Here is a 21,020-nt window from a genome sequence, read left to right as displayed (position 1 = left end):
TCAGTATTGTGCCAGGAGCGTGGCCAGGTCACACACTGGCTGCTGTGCCCACCAGCCCTGACCTCTGTGCTTGCTGCAGTGGTAGCTGTGCCCTGAGCACACACTCTACCAGCTGTGTCCTGTCCTGGGGCACTGATGGACACACACGTACCCTGCTGTAATGGTACCAGCATTAATTTATTAAAATTAATCCCGAAAAGGAACCGTACAATAAATTTAAAAAAAATAGAATCTTGTAAAAAAAAAAAAAAGAAAAACCAACAAAACAAACCAACCAAAACCAGTGCCCGCGTGCCCCGTGCGTGGGAGCAGCGCTGGGGGATCGGGGTACCGCAGCCACAGCAGCAGTGGGGCTGCAGGGGACTAGAAAAGCTGCCACGGCTCAGCCCTATAGGGCAGGGCCAGGCCCGGCAGCGTGGGGCTGGCGAGGGGCAGTGTGGTGCTGGGGGGGCCCTGCTCAGCACCTCTTCTCCCCATGAGCAATCCTGCTGGCTCCAGCACCAGGAACCTGCCTGGGCCCAGCCCAGCTGGGACCCCGGTGCGCTGGGAGCAGACCTGGGCAGAGCAGGGCCCCCAGCCCTTCCTGGGTCCCTTGTCCCAGGCTGCTGGTGGGGGTCACAGGAGGCGGATGGCATGGTGCCCTGGCTGGTGTTGGAAGGTGCACGGCCCCAGTCTCACTGGCCTCACCTTCGTGGGTCTTGGCTCACAGGGAGTGGTGCAGGTTTGGGATCTTCTGCTGCAGAGCAAGCAGGGGATGGACCGCAGGAGAGAGGGAACAAGAGTGAGTCCATCTCCCTATCTCCTCCTGTGACCCTCCAACAGCTCCATCCCAGGGCTGCCCTGCCTCTCACACACTCTTCGAGTAGCCAAAGATGCCCACGGGGAGGTACTTGACGTGTGTTGGCCACTGTGCTGCCAGCTGGAAAAACTTCACATCGTTCCACTCCACCCCATCTATGGAGACTGAGACAAGAGGGTGCGGTGAGGTGCAGCCCCACCACAGCCAGCCTGTGCCACCTGCTCTGCTCCCCTCCAGCCCCCTCACCTCGTAACATGGTGTTCTGGTGCTTGGCTGTGCAGATGAGGCGTGTGATCCCTTCAATGACTTGGCTTTTGGGCTCCAGGTCCTTCTCTTTTGGTTTCTTGCTCAGGAACATCACTGGGGGCCAAGGACACACAGGACCAATGTCAGGATGTCTCTGCTTGGCCCTGCGTGGGAGCCCTCACCCCAGGGCTGGCCAGGTCTCAGCCCTGCCCTCCTGCAGGCTCCCCCCTGCCCTTTTAGCAAGACACTGTGGCCCTGCAGCAGGAAAGCACCCCAGGGTGGGCTTGGTTACCTTTCTTATTCTTCTCCTTGGTGACCACGGTCATGGCCATGGTGCTAGGGGACACCAGCTCCCCCGTGCCGGGGATGCGGCTGACCTGGAGTGAGCGGAAGTTGCTCTTGAGCGTGTTCTTGATACCCGTCTCCCGCTTCTCGCCCTCCTTCTTTCTGTCCAGCCCTTGTGTTGTCCAGTAGTCCACCTGCAGGCCCATCACCTCCACACCAGGGCTCAGAGACCTGGGCAACACAGGCAGCACCATGCAGCACACCGGTGGCTGCCCTTGCTCCTCTCCCTCCCCACCGCTCTGAGAACCCCATAACTCCAGGATGTGGCAGCCTTGCCACAAGCACCCCAAACCTTCCCACCCCAGCATCTCAGACTGCACGGGGCTTCCTTACCCAGCGCCGGAGAGGCCACTGCTGACAGACGGGGAGGGTGGTGGGGTGCTCACAGTCTCTTTGCCGTAGGGGGCTGCTCCAGTGGCAGTTGGTGTTGAGCTCAGCAGGGATGGGGTGCAGACTGTGGCATCATCTGAGTCCACTGCGGGGGGAAAGTGTGGGTTGGGAGGGGGGAAACAGGCTGGGGGACACCAACAGAGGTGAAGCAGAAGGTACCCAGGGTCTATGGGCTCACAGGGACTCACCAGAGGCACTGAAAGACTGCTCCACCAGGCCCACCTTTACCACCTGCAAGGGCAGATGATCCCCAGCGTCAGCAGGGCAGAGCACTGCCCCTCTCCCCCCAGCCCAAACTGCCCACTGGCCCCACAGCACACTCACCCCCACAAAGGGTACGAACTTCTGGCAGGAGTCCTCATCAGGGCTGCATAAGGAAGAGAGGCTGGTCAGGGTTTGGGTGTGCTGAGCACCGAGTGCACTGCGGCCCAGGGACCCCCACACTAGCTCACAGCCACCAGGACTGTCTCTTCTGCCTTCCCTCCCATGGAACCCCTGTTCCCAACATGGCAGCACAGGGCACACTACACAAGGAGGCAAGGAGTCGTTCCCTCCAGTGCTGAGGGAGGGCTTGCATGCGGGAGGGCAGCTCTGCCCCGTTTTGGGGGGTCACAGCTCCTCTGCACAGCAAGAGGGACGGACGCACATGGGGGGAGAAGGGGGGGAACCAGGCAGCGGCACAGCAAGCACAAGCCAATACCTGATATAAAAATCAAAATAGAGACTTCTCTTCCTTGGGTGCCAGAAACCAAGAGAAGGGAGAGGTGAGAGTGCAGCCGGAACACGAGCATCATCCCCCGGGCAGCACAGTGCCAGCTCGCGGCCCCCAGCCCAGCCCAGCCCAGCCCTGGCAGCCAGTCCCCACCAGTGGGGCTGTCACAGGGCCGAGCGCACCGGGGGGTGGCAGGGGGTAGCACCGTAGGCCTGTCACAGTGAACCCCACTCCCTTCAGCACAGAGGAGAGCACGGGGCCTCGCTCGCTTGTCCCCTATCCCCATTGCCTATCCCCAGCCTGGGACCATGAGGCAGGATGGATGTTCCAGGGCAACGCTCACCTCTTCTGCTTGTAGGTCAGCATAGCCTCGGAGATGGGGAGCTGGTGGGAGAGGCTGGCTCCAGCGATGAACTGGGCAACACGGCCCGCGATGTCCACAGTGTCTGTGGGAGCAAGGAGGTATGAGGGCCTCGCTGGCAGCTGGGCTCCCCTTCAGAGCACTGCTGAGCCCAGGTCCTCACCTGCGATGGGGGGCTCAGCCCTGCTGAACAGCTCCCGCCACGCTGTGTCAAGGAAGAGAGTGCTGTACTTGTTATCCACCGAGGCCAGGTACTTGGCCAGAGGGTGAGAGCCTGTGGGTGAGAAGGGCAAGGCTGGCTCCAGGCAGGAAAGGCCAGGGGGGTGGTAGGAGAGGACAAAGGGAGGCCAGGCCCACGGGGGCTCTCACCCAGGGGCACAAGCAGGAAGCGAAGGTAGTTGAGCCAGTCGGGGGTCTTGCTGGCCAGCTGCTCCACGAAGAAACGCAGGACAACGCTCAGGTAGCTCTGGTCGCCTGCCACCACCACCTTCACTGGGGGAGGCATGTGGGAGTTACAGTTACAGCTGCCAAAGGGACAGGAACACACAGTGAGGGACGAGCAGTGGCTCAGCACAGGGGTCAGCCCACCCAGCACCAGAAACCCCTTGCTAACCATTGCCACCTTGCTGAGCACTGCTATGGGCAAAACCAGCACCGGGCTGCCCCTCTTTCCCAAGGGCCTACACCTGCTCCTATGTTGTGTCCCCAATCCCAAAGGATGCTAATGAGCCATGGGGAAGCCAGAGCCATTTCCAGCCCTCCTCTGCAGTCACAGGAAGCCACCAGGCTGAGCCCGAGCTGTACTCACTATCGCTGGATGCGGGAGACAGTGGTGTTGAAGGCTGCCTGGATGTCTGCCACGGAGCAGGTGGACACGACCAACTGCTTGTGCGCCTGGAGCTGCTCACTCACATACTGCAATGCAGAGAGCTCGGGTTAAGGCACCGGGGGGGTGGTTGGCCAGCACCAGCCCATGCTTGCCTGACTCCATGTCCCCTGGGATAGATCAGGGGTCCCGGTCCCCATGCAGGGAGGCTAAAAGCACCCAGCCACCCTTGGCTCCATGCCTGAGCATCCCTGCTCCTCCTGCCTCTGCTCCAGAGTGGCTACCCGAGCCCCCCTTTGAGCACAACAGCCACCACCCTGTGCTGGCAAATGCAAAACTGTCCCAAGAACCAGGCTCTGCTGGGACCCTCTGATTTAAACCCTGCCATTCCAAAGCAGGGCCCAGCTCTAGGCTCAGCCCCGCTCTGCTCATTCCCTTCTCTTGCTGTTTCCCACCGTGGCACTCCAAAATCCTTCTGTGCCACTTCAGGTGTCTGCATTCAGCTGAGCCTCTGCTTACAGCTTCCCCCAGCACCCAGCTCCCATCACACCACTCACCTGGCCCTGCCACTCAGCCACATTCACCAGCACAATGCTCTCGGGCAGCTGCTCATCAGAGACAAGGATCTGGTTCAGCTGATCGTAAACAGACTTTCGGGGCACCTACAACAGCATCAGCACAAAGCTTAACCCCGGCTGCTCTGCCTGTGGCTCAAGGACAAGCAGGGCTCTTGAGAAGCCTCCAGGTGTGGTGGCTCCCATGGGCTCACCTGGGTGCCGTGCCACGAGTCCGGAGAGCTCTCGCTGTCCAGGCTGCTGGTGCGGCCGCCCTGTCCCTTGGAGCTCTGCCGGTCCTTCACGGAGGTGCTGCGGGGACGCCACAGCTGCTTGCTCTCGGCCTTGCTGTGGGAGAGGAACAGGAACACCACTGAGGAAACATCACCTCCATCAACCCCCACTTGCTCCAGGGAGCCACTGTGAGCCGTGGCACAGGGCATGGATGCGCCTTACCTGGGGGACACGGCACTGGGGAGCTCGGCTTTGGTGCCGGGGCCCAGCTGGGCCAGCCTGTCCACACTGCTCTCCCTCGTGGCAGCCTCTGGGGGGGCCAGTCGGGAACACGGCTCCTCTGTGGGCAGCTCCTGAGGGTGACACACGGTCACATCACACAAACTGCTTTCCTTGCCCTGCTTCCTGCACCCATGGGTAACCCGCATCAAGGATGGTGGCCTGCTGGAGAGCCAAGGCTGCAGGGCTGGAGGGGACCGAGCTGCATCTCTTGCAGACCCTTACCCTCCTTCCACTCTTGCTGCTCTCCAGCTCGATCTACCCGTCCCACCCCAGCCCTGGTCCCAGGCTGGTGGGCACCTCTGGTACCCCAGAAAGCAAGGTAGGGCCTGAGGGAGCTCCAGCCCTGCTCCGCATCCCATAGCTTGGACTCACCACTGCAGGGACTTCCACTCCTGGCTCCTCCTGTGGCCGCAGCGTTCCTGGTTTCCGCTTGTCTGGCTCGCCCTGGGGGACAAGGACTGGGGTCAGGGAAGGATGAAGCACCCCAAGCAGGGCAGCGGCCAGTGACCCATGCCTGGCTCCCACAGGGGAGCCCCGTGTCTGGCCCCAGAGGATGCCCCCCATCACTACCTCTCTGCCTGCACTGGGAAAAAGAAGAGGAAAGAAGGGAAGAAGCAGCCCCAGGCAGGTGCTGCCTGGAGCTGTGGTCTCGGAGGGAGCTGCAGGCACTGTGGGGCTGCAGGGCTGTCTGGGGAGGGAAGGGGGCAAGAGGTGGTGGTGATGGTGGTGATGTAACTCACAGGGCTGCCCGCCTCTTGATCCTGCCCTTTCTGGCTGTGCAGACTGCCGATCTCAGTCTGGGAACCAGAATGAGAGACTCCCTCAAAGAAACGCCTGCAGGGAAACAGACAGACGGACGGACGGACAGACAGACAGATGGGAGAGAAAAAGGCAGGAATAAGAGAGGAACAAAGTCACCATGACCCCAGCACACCCCCGCTGGCCTGTCCCAAGCACAGAGCACTGTGGAGAGATCCCAGTGGGCCACACACCCAAGTGGCCGAGCAATGCACAGCCTAGGAATGGACCTGCCAGCCCCACACAGCCCCGTCTGCTGCAGCAATGCTGGGTGCAGGGATAGGACAGGGCCACCCCAGACCAACAGGCCTAGACCTGGGCCCCCAGGGAGCTGAGGTCTCCCTGCCTCACAGCCAGCAGTGAACCTGGGCGAGGAGCCACCACCTTGCCCCATCTCCCTGGTACATGGCATCTGTCAACACCACAGCTCCATCGTGCTGCTGAACCTCTCTGTCCCCTCTAGAGGCCTCCACAGATGTCTGGTGCCTTTCTTTCTGCTCTCCCTTTTCCAGGCTCCTTGCCTCTTCCCACTACTGCTGCACTTGAGCAGCAGCTTCCACCTTCCCTTTCTGCTTCCCCCCTTCCCGAGGCTCTGAAGACCACATGCACACAGAACCACACCTCAGTAGCACAGCAATGTCCTGTTTTGCTCCTCAGCACTTAAATTTGCCTTTTAGGTCTCTGAGCTGATGTTCTGCTAGAGTTACATAGTGCAGCTCCAAGGCCCTGTTCCCAAACCCCAACACAGCAACTCTCCTGGGGGACCAGGACTGTCTTTGCCACCATGGTGTGAGCTTCTGCCTTTGATTCCATTTTTCCACCCATTATTTCTTTGCCAAGGACTGCCTGCACATCCTATGGGCTGCTCAAAGACCAGTCTTCAGGAAACAATCAGGCTCCATCACTGGATCTCACCTGCCAGCTTTCCCAAAACCCTTGCCGCAGCTGCAGCCCACCTGCAACGTGTGACCTCCCTGCAGCACACCTGAGCTATTCACCCTAAGCTAAGGATGTATTTGCTCACTAGCTCCCAGGAAAAGATCCCCTTGCAGATGGGGATACACGACTGCAGGTTTCCAGGGATGGCCACAGAGGTGTAGGACATAGAGCAGTTCTCCTGTTAGGACTCTGCCAGAGTTTCCATTGTTTCCTATTGCCCCTATCTGGGTCTATCTGCAGCTTTCTGCAGGGTACCTACAGACCTCTGAACATCCTGGCTGCTCCTTTTAACACGTTTCCTTCCCTGTGTACAGTATGCTGTGCTGCCAGGCACAAGAACTCCTTTGCTTTCACTGCTCCTACAAGGACATTTCACCTTGGTAAATGATGGGTCCCCCCCCAGAGCACCCCTTCAGCAGCAGTGTTTGGGCACTGGCTAGAATTAAGACTCAATTTTCCTCTCACTGGCTCCATGAGCAGCTGCTTCATGACATGTTCATTTACCAAAGGTCCAGGTTTACAGTCAGAATCGTGCCCGGTGGGACACCTCCTCCAGGTCACACAGGGATAAATGATGTCTCCTGTTTGTCACTAACAGATTTCAGCTCTCTCCACCCCTCCCCGTTGCTGCTCCAGGATCTCAGGCACTGTCAACCCCCTGTACAGTCTACACTTGCCTTTTCTCAGCCAGCAATTTCAGTCCATACAGACAACACCCCTTTTTGCTAGACATTAGAGTTGTATACACTTGGGCTGGCTTTCAACACCCCATATAAATGGAGCTGTCTCCCCGTTCCTCATGGAAGCTGTGTCCTTTTCTGGCCTATTTCACTTGCAGTTCAGAAGCTTTCATAGTTCTCAGCTCTCCCTGTCCTGCAGTTTAAAGGCTGTCCTATATGACTGAGTCTGAGTCTCTGCAGGTTGAGATCTAGGTAAATCCCAGTCCTTCTGAACAGCTCCCTTCTGTTTTCAATGAATGACCCCCTTATCCCCCGCCCATTCTCCCAGTCACCTATGGAGACAATTGCTCCTTCCCCTCTGATCTTCAGTCAAAGACTCTGACTGACCTAACAGCCTAAGTTCCAGTTCCAGTTTCACACCAGTGCAGAGGCAGCCTCCCTGGCTGACCAAATGGATGGCTATCTGCTCCCAACACCAGTGGTCCAACCCAAGGCACTGGCTACTGCTCACCCTTAAGGACTACCTTGCTCCACAGACATTCAGTGTCTAGCAAGGCTGTCTATGAGAGTAAATAAATCCAGCATGAGGATCACATCTTGAATTTACAGGCTGGGCTGGGAGGTCACCATCAGCTGAGGTGGCTATGCAGGGCCTCAGAACCATGCAGTCTACACTGACCACCTTGGCAGTCAGCTCTTACATCTCCTTTGCAAGTGGACAGAGCCAGTGATCTGAACTCAAGGGGATACACACTCAGCACTGTCAGAACCTGGGGCACTCAGAGCAAACCAAGCTGGAAAGATGCTTAGTGAACAGGCTGAGAAACAGCCCAGAGCCCAACAGGCTGTCCCACCAGACAGTAGCAAATACCTGAGGAAGGCTGGAAGGGCAGGTACAAGCACAAACCAGCACTGACTGTAGGATGCCCTCCCAGTGACCAGATGCCTGCAAGCAGGGCAGGGTCTTATGTTAAATCCTCTCAATAGACTTCTCTTACAGTTTACATGCACAAACCATTATCTGACCACAAAAAGACCTTCCTTTTCCTCCCACAGCACCTTTGTTTCCTTTGATGAGAGACCCTGTGAAACTCCTTTTGGAGCTCCAGCAGACCACCTTGACCACATGCCTGCTGCCTCCATCACAACCACTTGTGGAAAACATGACTTCTGTCGTGTTCCTGTTTCCTCCCCACTGAAGCCAGCATATTTAATACCAATTTGCCTGTGGCTAGAGCAAGTCTGGTACCCCTACCTAAGTACCTTCAGCAGGGATTCCAACTAATCCAGATGATATTTAAATAGAGAACCATAGAAACACCAAGGACAAGTAAGCTTGACTGGTCTAGAAGAGACCCAGTGCACTGTGAGGCAGCTGAATAGGAAGACAATAAAAGGCAACGTTCTCACAAGAGGACAGCAGGGAACCAGAACAGCCATGAGCAAAGAGGCCAGGTGAACACAGAGCACATGGGAGAGAAGCCTGCTTTCACTGCACAGTCCACTGGAGACCTCTGTGCCAAGCCAGCTGCTTCTGGCAGAGCAAGTCAAGCCACTGGGTGCCTGGGGAATGGGGTGAGGAACATTGCTGACTGTTGATGGTTGCCACAAAGGGTGGGAATGCAGCATGCAGGCTTCATAGGGACACAAGGATTGGCCCAAGCAGTCACAAAGTGCTCAAAAGACAGGCATGGAGGGCCCCAAGAAAGCCAAGACTGTCAGATGAAAGGTATGAGAGCTGGGAAGACTGGGGGCCCAGATCAAGCAGGTACTCTTCCAGCAGGTCAGTAAGTGTCAGATGCTGGGCTGCTAGGAAATGAGATTAAATGTGAAGGAAGTCAGTTTTAATGGACAGTTTTGAGTTTGTTAAACAGGATATGCAAGTGAGGAGCTCAGTGGTGCCAACAGAAGATGGTGATGGGAGTAAAGACAAGGCAATGCTGACGTTAGCCCAAGCAACAGAGAAGTAGGGCATTCCTCCAGGTCCTGTAGACCTGTCAGCTTGTGACTGCCTGCAACTCTCACCTCAGGGTGGGCTTGGGTGTGCTGTGCACACTCTCATTGTCCTCAATCTCCGGGCCGCTGTCACTGTTGTTGCACTCCTCCAGGCTGTCATAGAGCAAGCCCAAGTCCTCTTCCACCTCTTGGGTCTGGTCTACAGGGTCAGAGTCCAGCACCTGTGGGACCAAGCCCAGAGCGCAGTGAGAGATATGGAGTCACCTGCATCCCAGGCCAGACCATGCACAAGCTCCCTCCCAGCCATGAGGCACACACCACAGCACCTTTCCCACCTCAGGGAGTCAAACCCAGGCTGTGGAACTGTGCAAGGGTGACAGCACCCTTCCTCCCCTGGCCCCTCTCCCCCACAGGAAGGTGGGTTTGATTTGAGCATGAGGCTCAGAGCTGCTGTATTGAGGCAAGAAGGTTTGGAAAACCCAAGGCCCAGTCAGGGCCATGTCTCACACCACCTTTGGCAACAGCCCTGGGCACCATGCACCTCATGCCTTGTGCTCCCATTGAGTGGGAAGCAGCCCTCTGACATCGACACGTGTGCAGCAGCCTTCCTGCTTCTTACCTCCTCCGTCACTTTGAACCTCTTCAGCAAAGCCACAAATTTCTGCTTGAAGTTTGGTTGCTGAAACAGAAACAAACCCCTGTCAAATCACTTCCAAGGTGCCTAACATGGAGGCCCCTGCTGCTCTCTTTATCGTGCCTTCAGCTCCTTTCTGGGTCCATGGGCCCAAGGTCAGCTATGATGCCCCTTGCTCTTTAAATCTGCTGTAGGATTTGGACTAAATCTGGACTCTGCAAGAAGCTGTTGTGTCTGGGCATGGTGGAGGGCACAAGGACTCAGACTCTATCTGCTCCAGGCTGGAACAGCACTTTCTCACCATTTAAATCCCCTTTCTCCCCAGACCATCTGGTTGAGGAATGCTGCCTTCAAGCAAGAAAAGATGGGGACAAACTCAGGAAGAAGGTGCCCAGGCAACTGCAGGGCTGAAGGAGACAGGGATGAGGACATACTTGGACAGCAGGGTAGCTCCCCCCTGCTGCTGACAGGCAGAGGAGTTACTGATGGCTCACCCTTTCAGGAGCCAACCTTCCCCTTCCTCAGGGAGGAAAGAGAGAAGACCATGCCACAGCAGCAAGTCAATACTGTGCTGCACCCAGACCATCCTTGATATGAAGCCAGACTAAACCCAGTACAGATCATGAGGTGGGACAGCTCTGAGCAGCAAGCTAACTCATTAATGGGAAGAGGTTTGCTAATCCTTCTCAGAGCCAAGGGCTCTCTTCCCTGCTCTGCACCACTGCCAGCATCTCCCCCCCGAGCCCTCTGACTCCCTGCAAGGAGGGGAGGAAGAGAATCCCTTCCATTTCTTTGACCACTCAGTAAATGCTGATGTTACTCTGGTCATTGATGTGGTTCGGATCATTTTCCTCCTAGCCTTCTTGGTTTTTCTCAAGTCATCCTCTTCATCAAACAGATCCTGCAGGCAAAAGATCACAGCACATCAGAGCAACGCAGAGTGCAGGGAGCGCCGTCTCCCACATTTCCCATTTTGAAAAGCTTTTGTCCATTCTGCTCCCAGTCTTGTTTCTCAGTTTGGTCACCTCTCCCTATGCAGCTCCTTCTCCTTCCTTAACACTGCCCCCCAACAGACCTTCTTTTGCCCCCCCAGGTTCCTCCAGAGGGACATGTTCTAGCAGTATGCAGAGGGGATACAGCAGCTTTCTGCAGCAGCTCTTGTTACAACCTAAAACTCTCCTCTGCACTCCCTAGCCTCCCTGTGTTGTCCTGTTCTCCCGTCTCTAGGGTTTGCTCAGGGCTCCCAAAAAGTGTCCTTCCAGGGATCAGTCTCAACAACACACACAACTCCCAGGGACGCAGCCCTGATGTGTGAACCCAGCACGACGTGACAAGTAATGTCGAGGACCCTGAAGAGGGTTTGTCCCTGTGCTTGACTGGCATGCTACCACAAGTCTCTTTTGGCCTTGAGTGTAGACACCACAACAAGAGGACAGCCAACAGCAGTAGCATAGCATATCACAGGGCTGGGATAGGTCTGCCACCTCTGACCATTGTCAGACCCAGACTGTACTTCCTAAAACCTCTGCTCTCTCAGAGACAGCCTGTTATCTGGCCTGTTACCACAGGGACCCAGGAGAGAACCATGATGCAAGATGGAGGGGACTCAGCAGGGGTTTTATGCTGCAGATTAGACAGCTCCAACAACACAGGGGTGAGACCTATGCATCTCCAAAGTCCCTTGCCCCACCATGGACTTGCCAGCAGCCTGCAGTTCCTCCTGCTGCCAGGTATTGTGGCTCTCTGCCCTCTGAAACCATGACAACTGTTTACAAAGGAGCTGAGAGGGCTCAGGGTGATCAAGACCCTCAGCCCCTGACTCTTGCTGCAGAAATGGGAGCAGGACATGAGCCCCCTTGCCAGGTTCTCCCTTACCTGACCCTGCACAGCATCGTCGCTGGCTTCCTGCTCTGAGGAGAAGCTGTCATCCTCTTCTTCAGAGTAGTTATCGATGTCTGGGGAGCGATCTGAAAGCAGACAGTGCAGATGCCATAGTTAAGCATGATGCCTGCCACAGCTCCCGTGAAGTGAAGGCAGGCAGTTGCCTTCAGGTCTGTGATGAGCACTAACACACCTGAAGCTTTGATTTTAGGCCCTGAAGGAACGTTCCCATCCTCATGGTCAATGGGCTGACTGGACAAAGAGTAGATGCTGATTTCGGCCACTCGGATGTTCACGTCCTTCATGTTGCTGTGGAGGCCCAGCAGCTGCCCACCATCCGTTGGGTGCTGCATCACCTAGACAGACAGACAAGACCCCTGCTAGGGTGACACAACAGCAGCTGGTAGCCCACCCCTGTCTTACACCTACCCAACAAGCCAGAGCACTCCCAGCTCGGAGAGCCTGCCCTTGGCCCAGCTCCCTTCCTGGTGCTGGCACAGGGAAGCCACGTTCAGTCCCCTCTGCTCCCAGCACCCCATACCTCAGCCATGTTAATGATGCCCACTGCAAGGGTCTTGTAGCCCAGGATTGTGCGGTTCTTGTACCTCTTCCTCCGCTGCAGCATGATCTGTAGCTTGTTGCCATCTCTCTTGAGGAAGTGTGGGTACTGAGGAAGCCCAGGGAAGATGGCAGCATGAGGGCAGGGCTCAGTGTGCCACGCAGCTACAAACCTCCTTCCTAGTGCTGATGCACAGCAGGAGCTGACCTGCTGAACTCTGAGGTGCCCTTCAAAGAACACCTCCGCTCCCCATCATTCTCTAAACCCCCATGCCCAGCACAACCACCCCTGAAGCAATGGGGCAGCTGGCCAGCAGCAGGAATCTGCGCTGTTGTGCTCTAAGCACAGGCAACCACAGCAGGCCCCTCCTTAGAGGCTGCCCCCTTCACACTGAACCCCCAAAGCCGTGCTTGCTGAGGAATGCCAGGTGAGGGGAGCATGAGGGACCCAAGTGACCAGGCAACACAAGGTACCTGCAGTGAGAAGGTCAGCTCTAGCTCGGTCTCCATCAGGCCACCAGGCGGGAGGACGTATTCATTTGATCTCAGGACTCGCTTTGAACCCTACAACAAGATAGGCAGATGCACACAGCTCAGCTGGAGCATCCTGGCCAGGCACTCCAGTGCACCACACACACAACTCACTGGTGCTCACAGCCCACAAGGGAAGAGTCAGTGTCTTGACTCTGTTCTGTTCCACACCACTTGCCCAGCTGTGTCTCAGAAAACTCCTTCTAGCCTTTTCCTCGGACAACAATCCTTGTTGCTTCCTGTATGTAAATGGTTCTTTGCCCCAGGGGGGCAGTAAGAGAGGCACTCAAACCACATACCCACTGCAGCTCTTTCCTTTACTGCTCTGGAGCAGGGCCAGAGAAGGGCAACGGAGCTGGTGCAGGGCCTGGAGCACAAATGTGATGGGGAATGACTGAGGGACCTGGGGGGTTCAGTCTGGAGCAGAGAAGGCTCAGGGGGGACCTCATCGCTCTCTACAACTGCCTGAAAGGAGGATGGAGCCAGGAGGGGGCTGGGCTCTGCTCCCAAGGAACAAGGGATAGGACAAGAGGAAACAGCCTCAAGCTGCACCAGGGGAGGTTTGGGCTGGATATTGGGGACAATTCCTTCCCCAAAGGGCAGTCAGGCATTGGAACAGGCTGCCCAGGGCAGTGCTGGAGTCACCGTCCCTGGAAGTGTTCACAAACCGTGTAGACGAGGCCCTCAGTGCCATGGGTTAGTGGTGGCCTTGGCAGTGCTAGGAATGGCTGGACTTGATGATCTTGAAGGGCTTTTCCAACCTGGTTGATTCTGTGACTCTGTTGTGTCTTTACTATCAGCACAGCTTGGCTGCTGACAGAGGCACTGAATGACTTGGGGATGAAAACTGCTGTCTGCATGCACCAGGCTCTGTTGGTTGCAGGGTGGCACAACTCACAGACTCCCCAGAAGGCCTGTGCTTACTAGCTGTGTCACTCCAGGGCTGCGGGACCAGCTCCAAGTACAAAATAGCTCCTGGTGGTTCCTCACTCTCTCCTGCCTCCTTGGGAATGGGCCAGAGAGCTGAGACATTGATTTAGGGAGGCAACAGGCTAGGCCAGCACAGCTGCTGTTGAGCATCAGTTACCATGGCTGTTGTGAGCACTCCTTCATTTACACTGTGAGCTTGTGAGCAGATGGGTCAAAGCTAAACAAATAGGCACAACAGCACAAAGGAACTGGGTCCTTCCCAAAACCTCATTGCATCTCCATCCCTTCCCAGCTTTATCCTGGCAGATGCCATAGCCAGCAGGATCCTAAGTTACCCATAGCCAGAGTCCCTTCAGCAACTCAGACAAATCCCAGATCTGGCTAAGCTGAGGTGAGGTCAGAGCCCCCAGCTCTTCATCTCAGCACAAGCCAACAGGAGGGACAGGGACATGCTCGAGTGAGTCCAGAGGAGACCATGCAGATGCTGTGAGGGCTGGAGCAGCTCTGCTCTGGAGCCAGGCTGAGAGAGCTGGGCTGGTTCAGCCTGGAGAAGAGAAGGCTCCTTAAGGGGAGACCTTAGAGCAGCTCCAGTGCCTAAAGGGGCTACAAGAAACCTGGAGAGGGGCTTTTGACAAGGGCCTGTAGGGACAGGACAAGGGGGAATGGCTTTAACCTGACAGAGGGGAGACTGAGATGAGACATTAGGAAGAAATTCTTCCCTGTGAGGGTGCTGAGGCCCTGGCACAGGGTGCCCAGAGAAGCTGTGGCTGCCCCATCCCTGGCAGTGTTCAAGGCCAGGTTGGACACAGGGGCTTGGAGCAACCTGCTCTAGTGGAAGGTGTCCCTGCCTGTGGCAGGGGCTGGAACTGGATGAACTTTAAGGTCCTTTCCAACTGAGACCAGTCTGTGGTTCTATGATCTCCAATGCAAATGAGACAGCAGCCCCAGAAGACATGAGAGGAGCATGCAGATGGCACTGTGAAAGAGACCACAGTTACAACCCCTCTGGAATCAAAGAGAATGGCAATAACACAGGCATGTCTGAGCACCAAGGAAGCTTGCTGATAGGAAGCAGGATCCAGCAGGCCTGGCTGGTGCTGATAAAGCCCTTTTTTGCACCTCTATTGCTAGTGTTACCCATTGTAGCCAGGAAAAACAAAACCAAAGCACCTAGAGAGGGGCGGTAAGAAAAGCCTCCACACTTTGCAGCGATGCAGCATTACTGATATTCACTGATATTCAAGCAGAGACAAGCTCTTGGGAAAACCCTTTTTGGTTTTCAAGAGACCCGGTCTACACTGTCTGCAGCAGTGTTCCCAGCCAGCGTGCCAGGAATGAAAGGTGTTCCTAAACTGGAGGAGGTGGAGCTCATCCCCCTTCGCCATCTGTGAGCTTTCCTGGCCAAGAATGCACTTCCTTCCTGAACGTGTCTTTAGTAAGAGGTGATAGGTGGTCACTGTGACCATTTACTACAGCACATTTACTATTTGCTGTCTGTTGCAGACAGACTGTCCACCATCCGTTCTTTCATCAATACACATACACACAATCATAGAATGGTTCGATCTTCACTACCCAATAGACTGAAAACCTACAGGAGCTTTCTCCCCCATGCACATGTGCATGGTGCCCAGCCCTGGTTTGCAACAATCCCCAACTTCAGGGATAAATCTGTCCTGGTGGGCCTTGTTCAAAGCATGAGGCTGAGCTGGAAGAGCACACCAAACTGGAAAAGGAGAATGCAGTATGGGAGACCAGGGCAATGCAGGCAGCAAAGCACCACTGGGAATTTGAGTGAAGTGTAGACAGAAAAACTGCAGGTACCTTCCATGCACAGCAAGTAGGAGCAGAAAACCCCAGTTCCAGCAAGGAGCAGGGCCAGGGCAGCAGGCAGAGACAACAGGCTCCTGAGCTTGGCTTATTCTGTAGAATGTATTCTGGTCCTCTGTGTAGGACTGAGAGAGATTCTCTCCATCATCCCTCTCCAGCAGCACTAAGGGTCAAACCTGAGTCAGCAGCCACAGGAGGATGTGCATCCCTCTCAGAGCCCCTGCCATAGGAGCTGCAAGTGCTGGTGCTTGTTTTCTTCTTTCTTGGATTGTTTCCTCAATTCCCAGCTCAGGACTGGGCATTTCTGGATTACAGTGTGCATCTGTGCCAAGAGGGAGCACCACTTCCTTCACTTTCCCTTCGCACCGTTATCAGTTACAGTGCCAAGACAGAGATTTGCATTTGCATGGAGCTGAGCCAAGCACACCTGAATCTCTTAATGCCACGCTGAACAAAAAGGAAAAGCTCTGACATCTCTGGTCTGTTAAACCAAATAATAAAGGTTTAAAAACCACGCAAGTGATAGGAGAGTAAGTCCCCTTTTTCACAGTAGCTCAGACTGGAAACCACTGAACGTTAACTATTCAAATAACCTCTGGGAAACGGTATGTTCTGTAGACATGGATTGCTTCCTTAGTCCTTTGACAGTGGTCCTTTCAGATGAAGGAGCAGAGAACAGCACATGCCACACTTGGAAGCTGTCTTTTAAGACCAGAAGGGCACGACCACTGTGAGATCAGATATTCTAGGCAGGCTTACACTGCTCTTTGGGTCACAGACATTCATGGAGCAGACTCTCTCCAGAGCTGGGGCTGTTGTTCTGGTGCCAGCCCCTCTCAGGCAGGGTCAGAGCTTTCTCTGTGTGCAATCTGTCTGTCAGAGCAGCAACTTCCTGATGGGTAACTTCCTTAATCCAACACAGATACTACCGAAATGAAGAAAAATCTAGCTCCCTTTCCACTCGTCCCCAGCTGCCCCCTTGGGAGCTTGCAGGTCCTCCACAAATCCCATACCTCAGCTGTTTCCATCCGAAAGATGGAGATGGCAATGCTTGCTGAGCAGCCTTCAAACAGCTTCTTGCTAGCATGACTCATCTGTTACCTAGGAGAGGAGCAGGAGGGATGGATCCATCCAAGGCCATTCCGTAGGCAGGCTGCGCTGGAGCTGCCTACAGCTTCCATCTGTCTCCTAGGAAGGCTCAGCAGACCCTGGTACTGCCTGGTGGCTGGTCAGGCAGGTGGAAGCAGCCTGGGGAGGGACATGAATCCATTCGCTCGCAGGTATGTGGCCACACAGAGGGTTGGGGACCAGGTTTCAGTGAAGTCCCTGAATGCAAGAGATGGAGTCCCCCTGTGCAGCCTTTTCCAGCCTGATGTTTGCATGAAAGAACAGGCAGATGAGGATGTAAGGAGGGCTGCACGGAAGCCAGAGAAGCACAGCCAGCTTGGGCTGACATTGCAAGAGATGGAAAGGAGAGAGGGCCCAGTCCAGCCCTCCCAGTCATGGCCCCAGTTGGCTCCCAGACCCTGGATCCATCTGTGGCCCAGCCTGGACAACTTTCTCCTGCCCAGGTTGTTTCCATGCATGAAAGGGACACAGGCCTCAGCTCTCCTGAATGGCACCATACAGACAGTGATGGAAAGGCCAGCAAAGCGGGATGCTGACCAATAAATAGTGTGTGGAACACAGCATCCTCCTACTGTCCTCCCTCTTAGCTTTCAGTTCCTCCTGTGTCAGTGAATCAGGTCTGCCATGAAGCAAACCCCAGCTCCCAGCACTCCGCTAATACTGCAGCTTCCAACACTAATCCAGGATTTAGATCCTAATATGCACGGCACAAAGAGCAATGTGGGAGTGCAAAGCTGCTGAGCTCCCACCCCACAGTGCTGTCCATGGGACCAGCAGCTTCTCTGCCAGCTGACAAGTACGAAGGAAGGACACCAGCATCCCAGCTGGGTTAGGGGAGCTGTGGCTAGGACAGCATACCCAAGAGGTATCTTGCTCCCACAATGTCCTCTGGCAGGCAGAAAGGATACGCCTGCACTCACAGGGACCCATCGTCCTCAGCACCAGCTGCAGAGAGGGAGGCGGGAGGACTGCTCATACCAGGAGGATGGCAAATTCCCTCTCCCTTTGGTGATAAAACCCCTTTCCCCTCTGCCTGGTTCAGAGCAGAGGCACCGGGCTGAGTGGAGAGAGCACAGAGAAACGGAGGAACAGCAGAGGCAGCAGTGAGATCACAGGGGGCAAACGTCAGCAGGAGTCAAGCAAAGCTGCTGATCCCTTGTGCCTTTCCTTCCCACCCACCACTCTCCAGGGACGGAGGGGATATGGATGGAGGGCACTGCCAGAAACCACCCAGTGCTGGTTGGGAATGGTGGCGTAGGGGATTCCAAAATCCAAACAGCAGCTGCAGAGGAGGCCCTTGGCTGAGGCAAGCAGGCAAGCAAGATACACTCTGTCCTAGTGCAGGGGTCTAACCAAATTCATCCCTGAGACAGACCAGCACCAAGCTGTTTGCTGCTGTCCCTGCGGCATCATTCCCACCTGCCTGAGAGCCAAAACCTCTCCAAGGGTGCTAACCAAGACAAGAAGCAAGGGGTTGGCACAAGGCAAGGGACATGCAGATCAGCACTTCACAGAGGGCACAGGGACGGGTGGCTTGCTGCCATCAGACAGGGTGAGAAGCCTACCTGGATCTTCACAGCGATAAGCACAGAGCTCAGCTCTTTGTCCAGCTCTTTGAGGACTGTGAGTTTCTTGAGGCGCAGACTGCAGAGCCTGTAAGACAGAGAGAATGGGACACATTCAGGCACCACCATCCCTGGGGCCCTGCCACATGGTACCTGGTGCTCAGAAGGTAGCCCCGGTGCTCGGCCCAGCCACAGGCACAAGCTCGGCTGAGGAGCACTGGCACTCATGAGCCACCGAGGCAGCCCATTGGGGAAAAAGGGAAAGAAGGAAAATTAACAGAGCTAAAGCAGGCTTAAGGGATTAGCATGCAACAGGAAGTCCAACAGCAGGCCATGTGGTAAAGAGATCCCTTCCCATGCAGGGCTGTTGCCAGCTCTGCTTAAATCTACCTTGGCGACAGTGCTGTTTATTTATAAACCAAAGCACTTAAATCCACTCTTATCCTGGACTTAGTTAAGGCAAATGTTCCCATGCAGGCATCACAACTCGGCTGCTTCTCACACGGTGCTGCGCAGAGCTGACCTGGGAGGCTTCACACAGGAAGGCTCCTGCAGCAGAGCCACCCTGCCAGGAAAAGCCCACGAGGGAGCCTGAGGCTGAGTGAGGGAGCCACTGGTGCTGCTCGAAGGATCAGTCAGTGCCTGTGAGATAGCAGCCACCCACAGCTCCTGCCCAGGAGCATAAAGCAGGGCTCCCATGGAGACTACTTGTGAGGACCTATCATAGAATCAACCAGGTTGGAAAAGACCTTCAAGATCATCCAGTCCAACCATTCCCCAGCACTGCCAAGGCCACCACTAACCCACGGCACTGCGGGCCTCATCTATACGGTTTGTGAACGCTTGCAGGGATGGTGATTCCAGCACTGCCCTGGGCAGCCTGTTCCAATGCCTGACTGCCCTTTGGGGAAGGAATTGCTCCCAATATCCAGCCTAAACCTCCCCTGGAGCAGCTTGAGGCTGCAACCCGTGCACAGTGTCCCTGGAATCTTTTCCTGAAGCCAAGGCACTCCCTGAGCTGTCAGTGGCTGTATGCATAAGACACCACTGCTGCATGCAGAGGGGAGGAGAGACCTACTCCACTTTCAGGAAGCAAGTCCCTGTTGCCAGCAAACAGGAGTGATGAACTGGGACAGCAGCAGGTTCTTCATCAGGCCCTGCAGCCCTGGCACCAGGATGATCAGGCCGATCACATGCTGTAAGATGAACTGGGGTGAGAAGGGAGTGCTTGAGAGCTTCCCAAGGGGAAATGTGACAGAGCACTTGCTAGCACACGCTGCCTCTCTGCCTCCAGCAGCTTTGAGTGCTGCAGCCTGGCAAGGGCAGGTAAAGCGAGCTGCAGTGGTGTAACACAGAAGGATGCAGAGCCAAAGGCCATGACAGCACCCTCCTGGAGTCCCTCTGGAGAGACCTAGGGCCACGGCCACCGAAAGCTTGCTGTAGGTCGCATCCCCCCGTTGAGCTGTGCACGGTTGTGTGCAGCACGCCAGCCCTGGTGCTGACCAGGAGTCCTTTCCTTGCTGTGAAAGAAGCATTTTGGCTCTCCAGTACCCTGGCTACCAAAAGCCCACATCTGCTCTGCTGCTGGATCCAGAGCACACTTCCGTCACTGCAAACTGCAGTAGGTTTGGCTCATCCCAAGTAACCTTTCCAAAGCAAATCTCAAAGCACGAGAGACAAGGAGACAGAACTGGCCAGGTTACTATGCCCCTTTGTTTCCTGTAAAGCATTTCACAGATCATGGCTCTGCCTGCCTTTAGAAATCCAGCCTGTCTTCCCATAAGTCTATTCCTGGTCCCCTCCATCATCCCACCTCCTCCCAAGTGCCTCTAGACAGACCAAACCCAAGGCCAAAGCTGGGGGTTATAACAGCACAGAGTGGGAGAAGGACAGAGGGCAAAGGCATGCCCGGGAACAGCAAAAGATGCCAGTGCCAGCAGGGTACACATCACCACGAGCAAGGCTGCACCCTGAGACAGGACGAAGGGAAGAAAACAACATCCTGCAAGCAGACACATGCACCTTGCTGCTGCTCACGGCTGCCTAGGGTCCTGCTCCCAGCCTCGTGTCCTGGGGAGCACATGTCCTTGGGGCAGCCATTCAAGACAGGCTGTATCCTCTTCTCAAAGAGGGCAGTTCAATGCATTAAATAGGATGTCAGCACCGTTATGCTGAATTAGAGCACCTCATTTGTTCATTTTTCCTACCCTCATAGGAGAGAAGCCCCTTTTAACAGCCCCTGCTGCCCTCACCTGCACCAAACATCACCATCTCACTGTCCACATTTACCAGGCATGCTCTGCTCCGGCCAGCACTGGGAAGAGTGCCTAACAATGCTTCCATCTCTGGGCAGATGATCCCAGAACAGCTCTGGTTTGGGCAGCGGCTTGTCTCTGAGCTTGCAGCACGCAGCTGCTTCATTCAACGTATTCAGAAGCAGCTTTCCCACGGCAGGGACCTCACACAGGTCTGTCCAGGAGCTCTGACTGCCACCCAGAGGCCTCCTGCACAGAGCCTGCTCTCAGCACTCCTCTGTCTTCAGATATGTATTTCATAGTGTTGCAACACCACTGGGGCAGCACAACCCCAGTGTGCACAGGAAGGAACAGGTGATGCCCCAAAGAGATAAACCAGTTAGGACAAGGCACAGCAGACCCCCAGGGGGGGTCAAACGCACTTAGAAGATGAGGAGGCTCAGAGAAGGAACAGGAACACCAACAGACCGTGTGCATGTATCAGCCAGCAGCAGTAGCTATGAGTGATCAGAGGTGGAAGCAGCCATGGGTGAGGGAGGATTGAGCACAGCCAGGGAATGGGTTCACTGTCTTTTGTCTGTAAGAT

General features: G+C 55.5%; 1 protein-coding gene across 2 annotated transcripts in view; it reads right to left on the bottom strand.

The window, feature by feature from the left end:
• Positions 1-320: 320 nt before the first annotated feature.
• The window catches only part of LOC133219656 (phosphofurin acidic cluster sorting protein 1-like), a 41,873-nt gene continuing 21,173 nt past the window's right edge, over positions 321-21,020 (bottom strand). The window contains exons 2-25 of one of the 2 annotated variants that reach the window (XM_061367122.1): positions 18,180-18,267; positions 12,670-12,759; positions 12,179-12,304; positions 11,831-11,993; positions 11,632-11,723; positions 10,577-10,657; positions 9,742-9,801; positions 9,192-9,343; positions 5,490-5,583; positions 5,122-5,193; positions 4,690-4,820; positions 4,449-4,581; positions 4,237-4,341; positions 3,662-3,768; positions 3,223-3,377; positions 3,017-3,127; positions 2,836-2,938; positions 2,481-2,513; positions 2,105-2,147; positions 1,969-2,011; positions 1,724-1,865; positions 1,338-1,561; positions 1,046-1,159; positions 321-963 (exon numbers count right to left, since the gene is read on the bottom strand). In XM_061367122.1, coding sequence (XP_061223106.1) covers positions 848-963; positions 1,046-1,159; positions 1,338-1,561; positions 1,724-1,865; positions 1,969-2,011; positions 2,105-2,147; positions 2,481-2,513; positions 2,836-2,938; positions 3,017-3,127; positions 3,223-3,377; positions 3,662-3,768; positions 4,237-4,341; positions 4,449-4,581; positions 4,690-4,820; positions 5,122-5,193; positions 5,490-5,583; positions 9,192-9,343; positions 9,742-9,801; positions 10,577-10,657; positions 11,632-11,723; positions 11,831-11,993; positions 12,179-12,304; positions 12,670-12,759; positions 18,180-18,267 — 2,578 coding nt within the window. In that variant the 3' untranslated portion in view covers positions 321-847. The remainder of the gene's footprint in view (positions 964-1,045; positions 1,160-1,337; positions 1,562-1,723; positions 1,866-1,968; positions 2,012-2,104; positions 2,148-2,480; positions 2,514-2,835; positions 2,939-3,016; positions 3,128-3,222; positions 3,378-3,661; positions 3,769-4,236; positions 4,342-4,448; positions 4,582-4,689; positions 4,821-5,121; positions 5,194-5,489; positions 5,584-9,191; positions 9,344-9,741; positions 9,802-10,576; positions 10,658-11,631; positions 11,724-11,830; positions 11,994-12,178; positions 12,305-12,669; positions 12,760-18,179; positions 18,268-21,020) is intronic. The other variant, XM_061367123.1, reaches the window with a different exon arrangement.

Source organism: Neopsephotus bourkii, unplaced genomic scaffold (assembly GCF_033783945.1).
Source record: "Neopsephotus bourkii isolate Nb327-2 ecotype Australia unplaced genomic scaffold, CSIRO-AGI_Nbou_v1 NB_1373, whole genome shotgun sequence".
Classification (NCBI taxonomy): Eukaryota; Metazoa; Chordata; class Aves; order Psittaciformes; family Psittacidae; genus Neopsephotus; species Neopsephotus bourkii.
The sequence above is the reverse complement of the archived record's forward strand: the minus strand, read 5'-3'. Positions and strand labels throughout refer to the sequence as shown.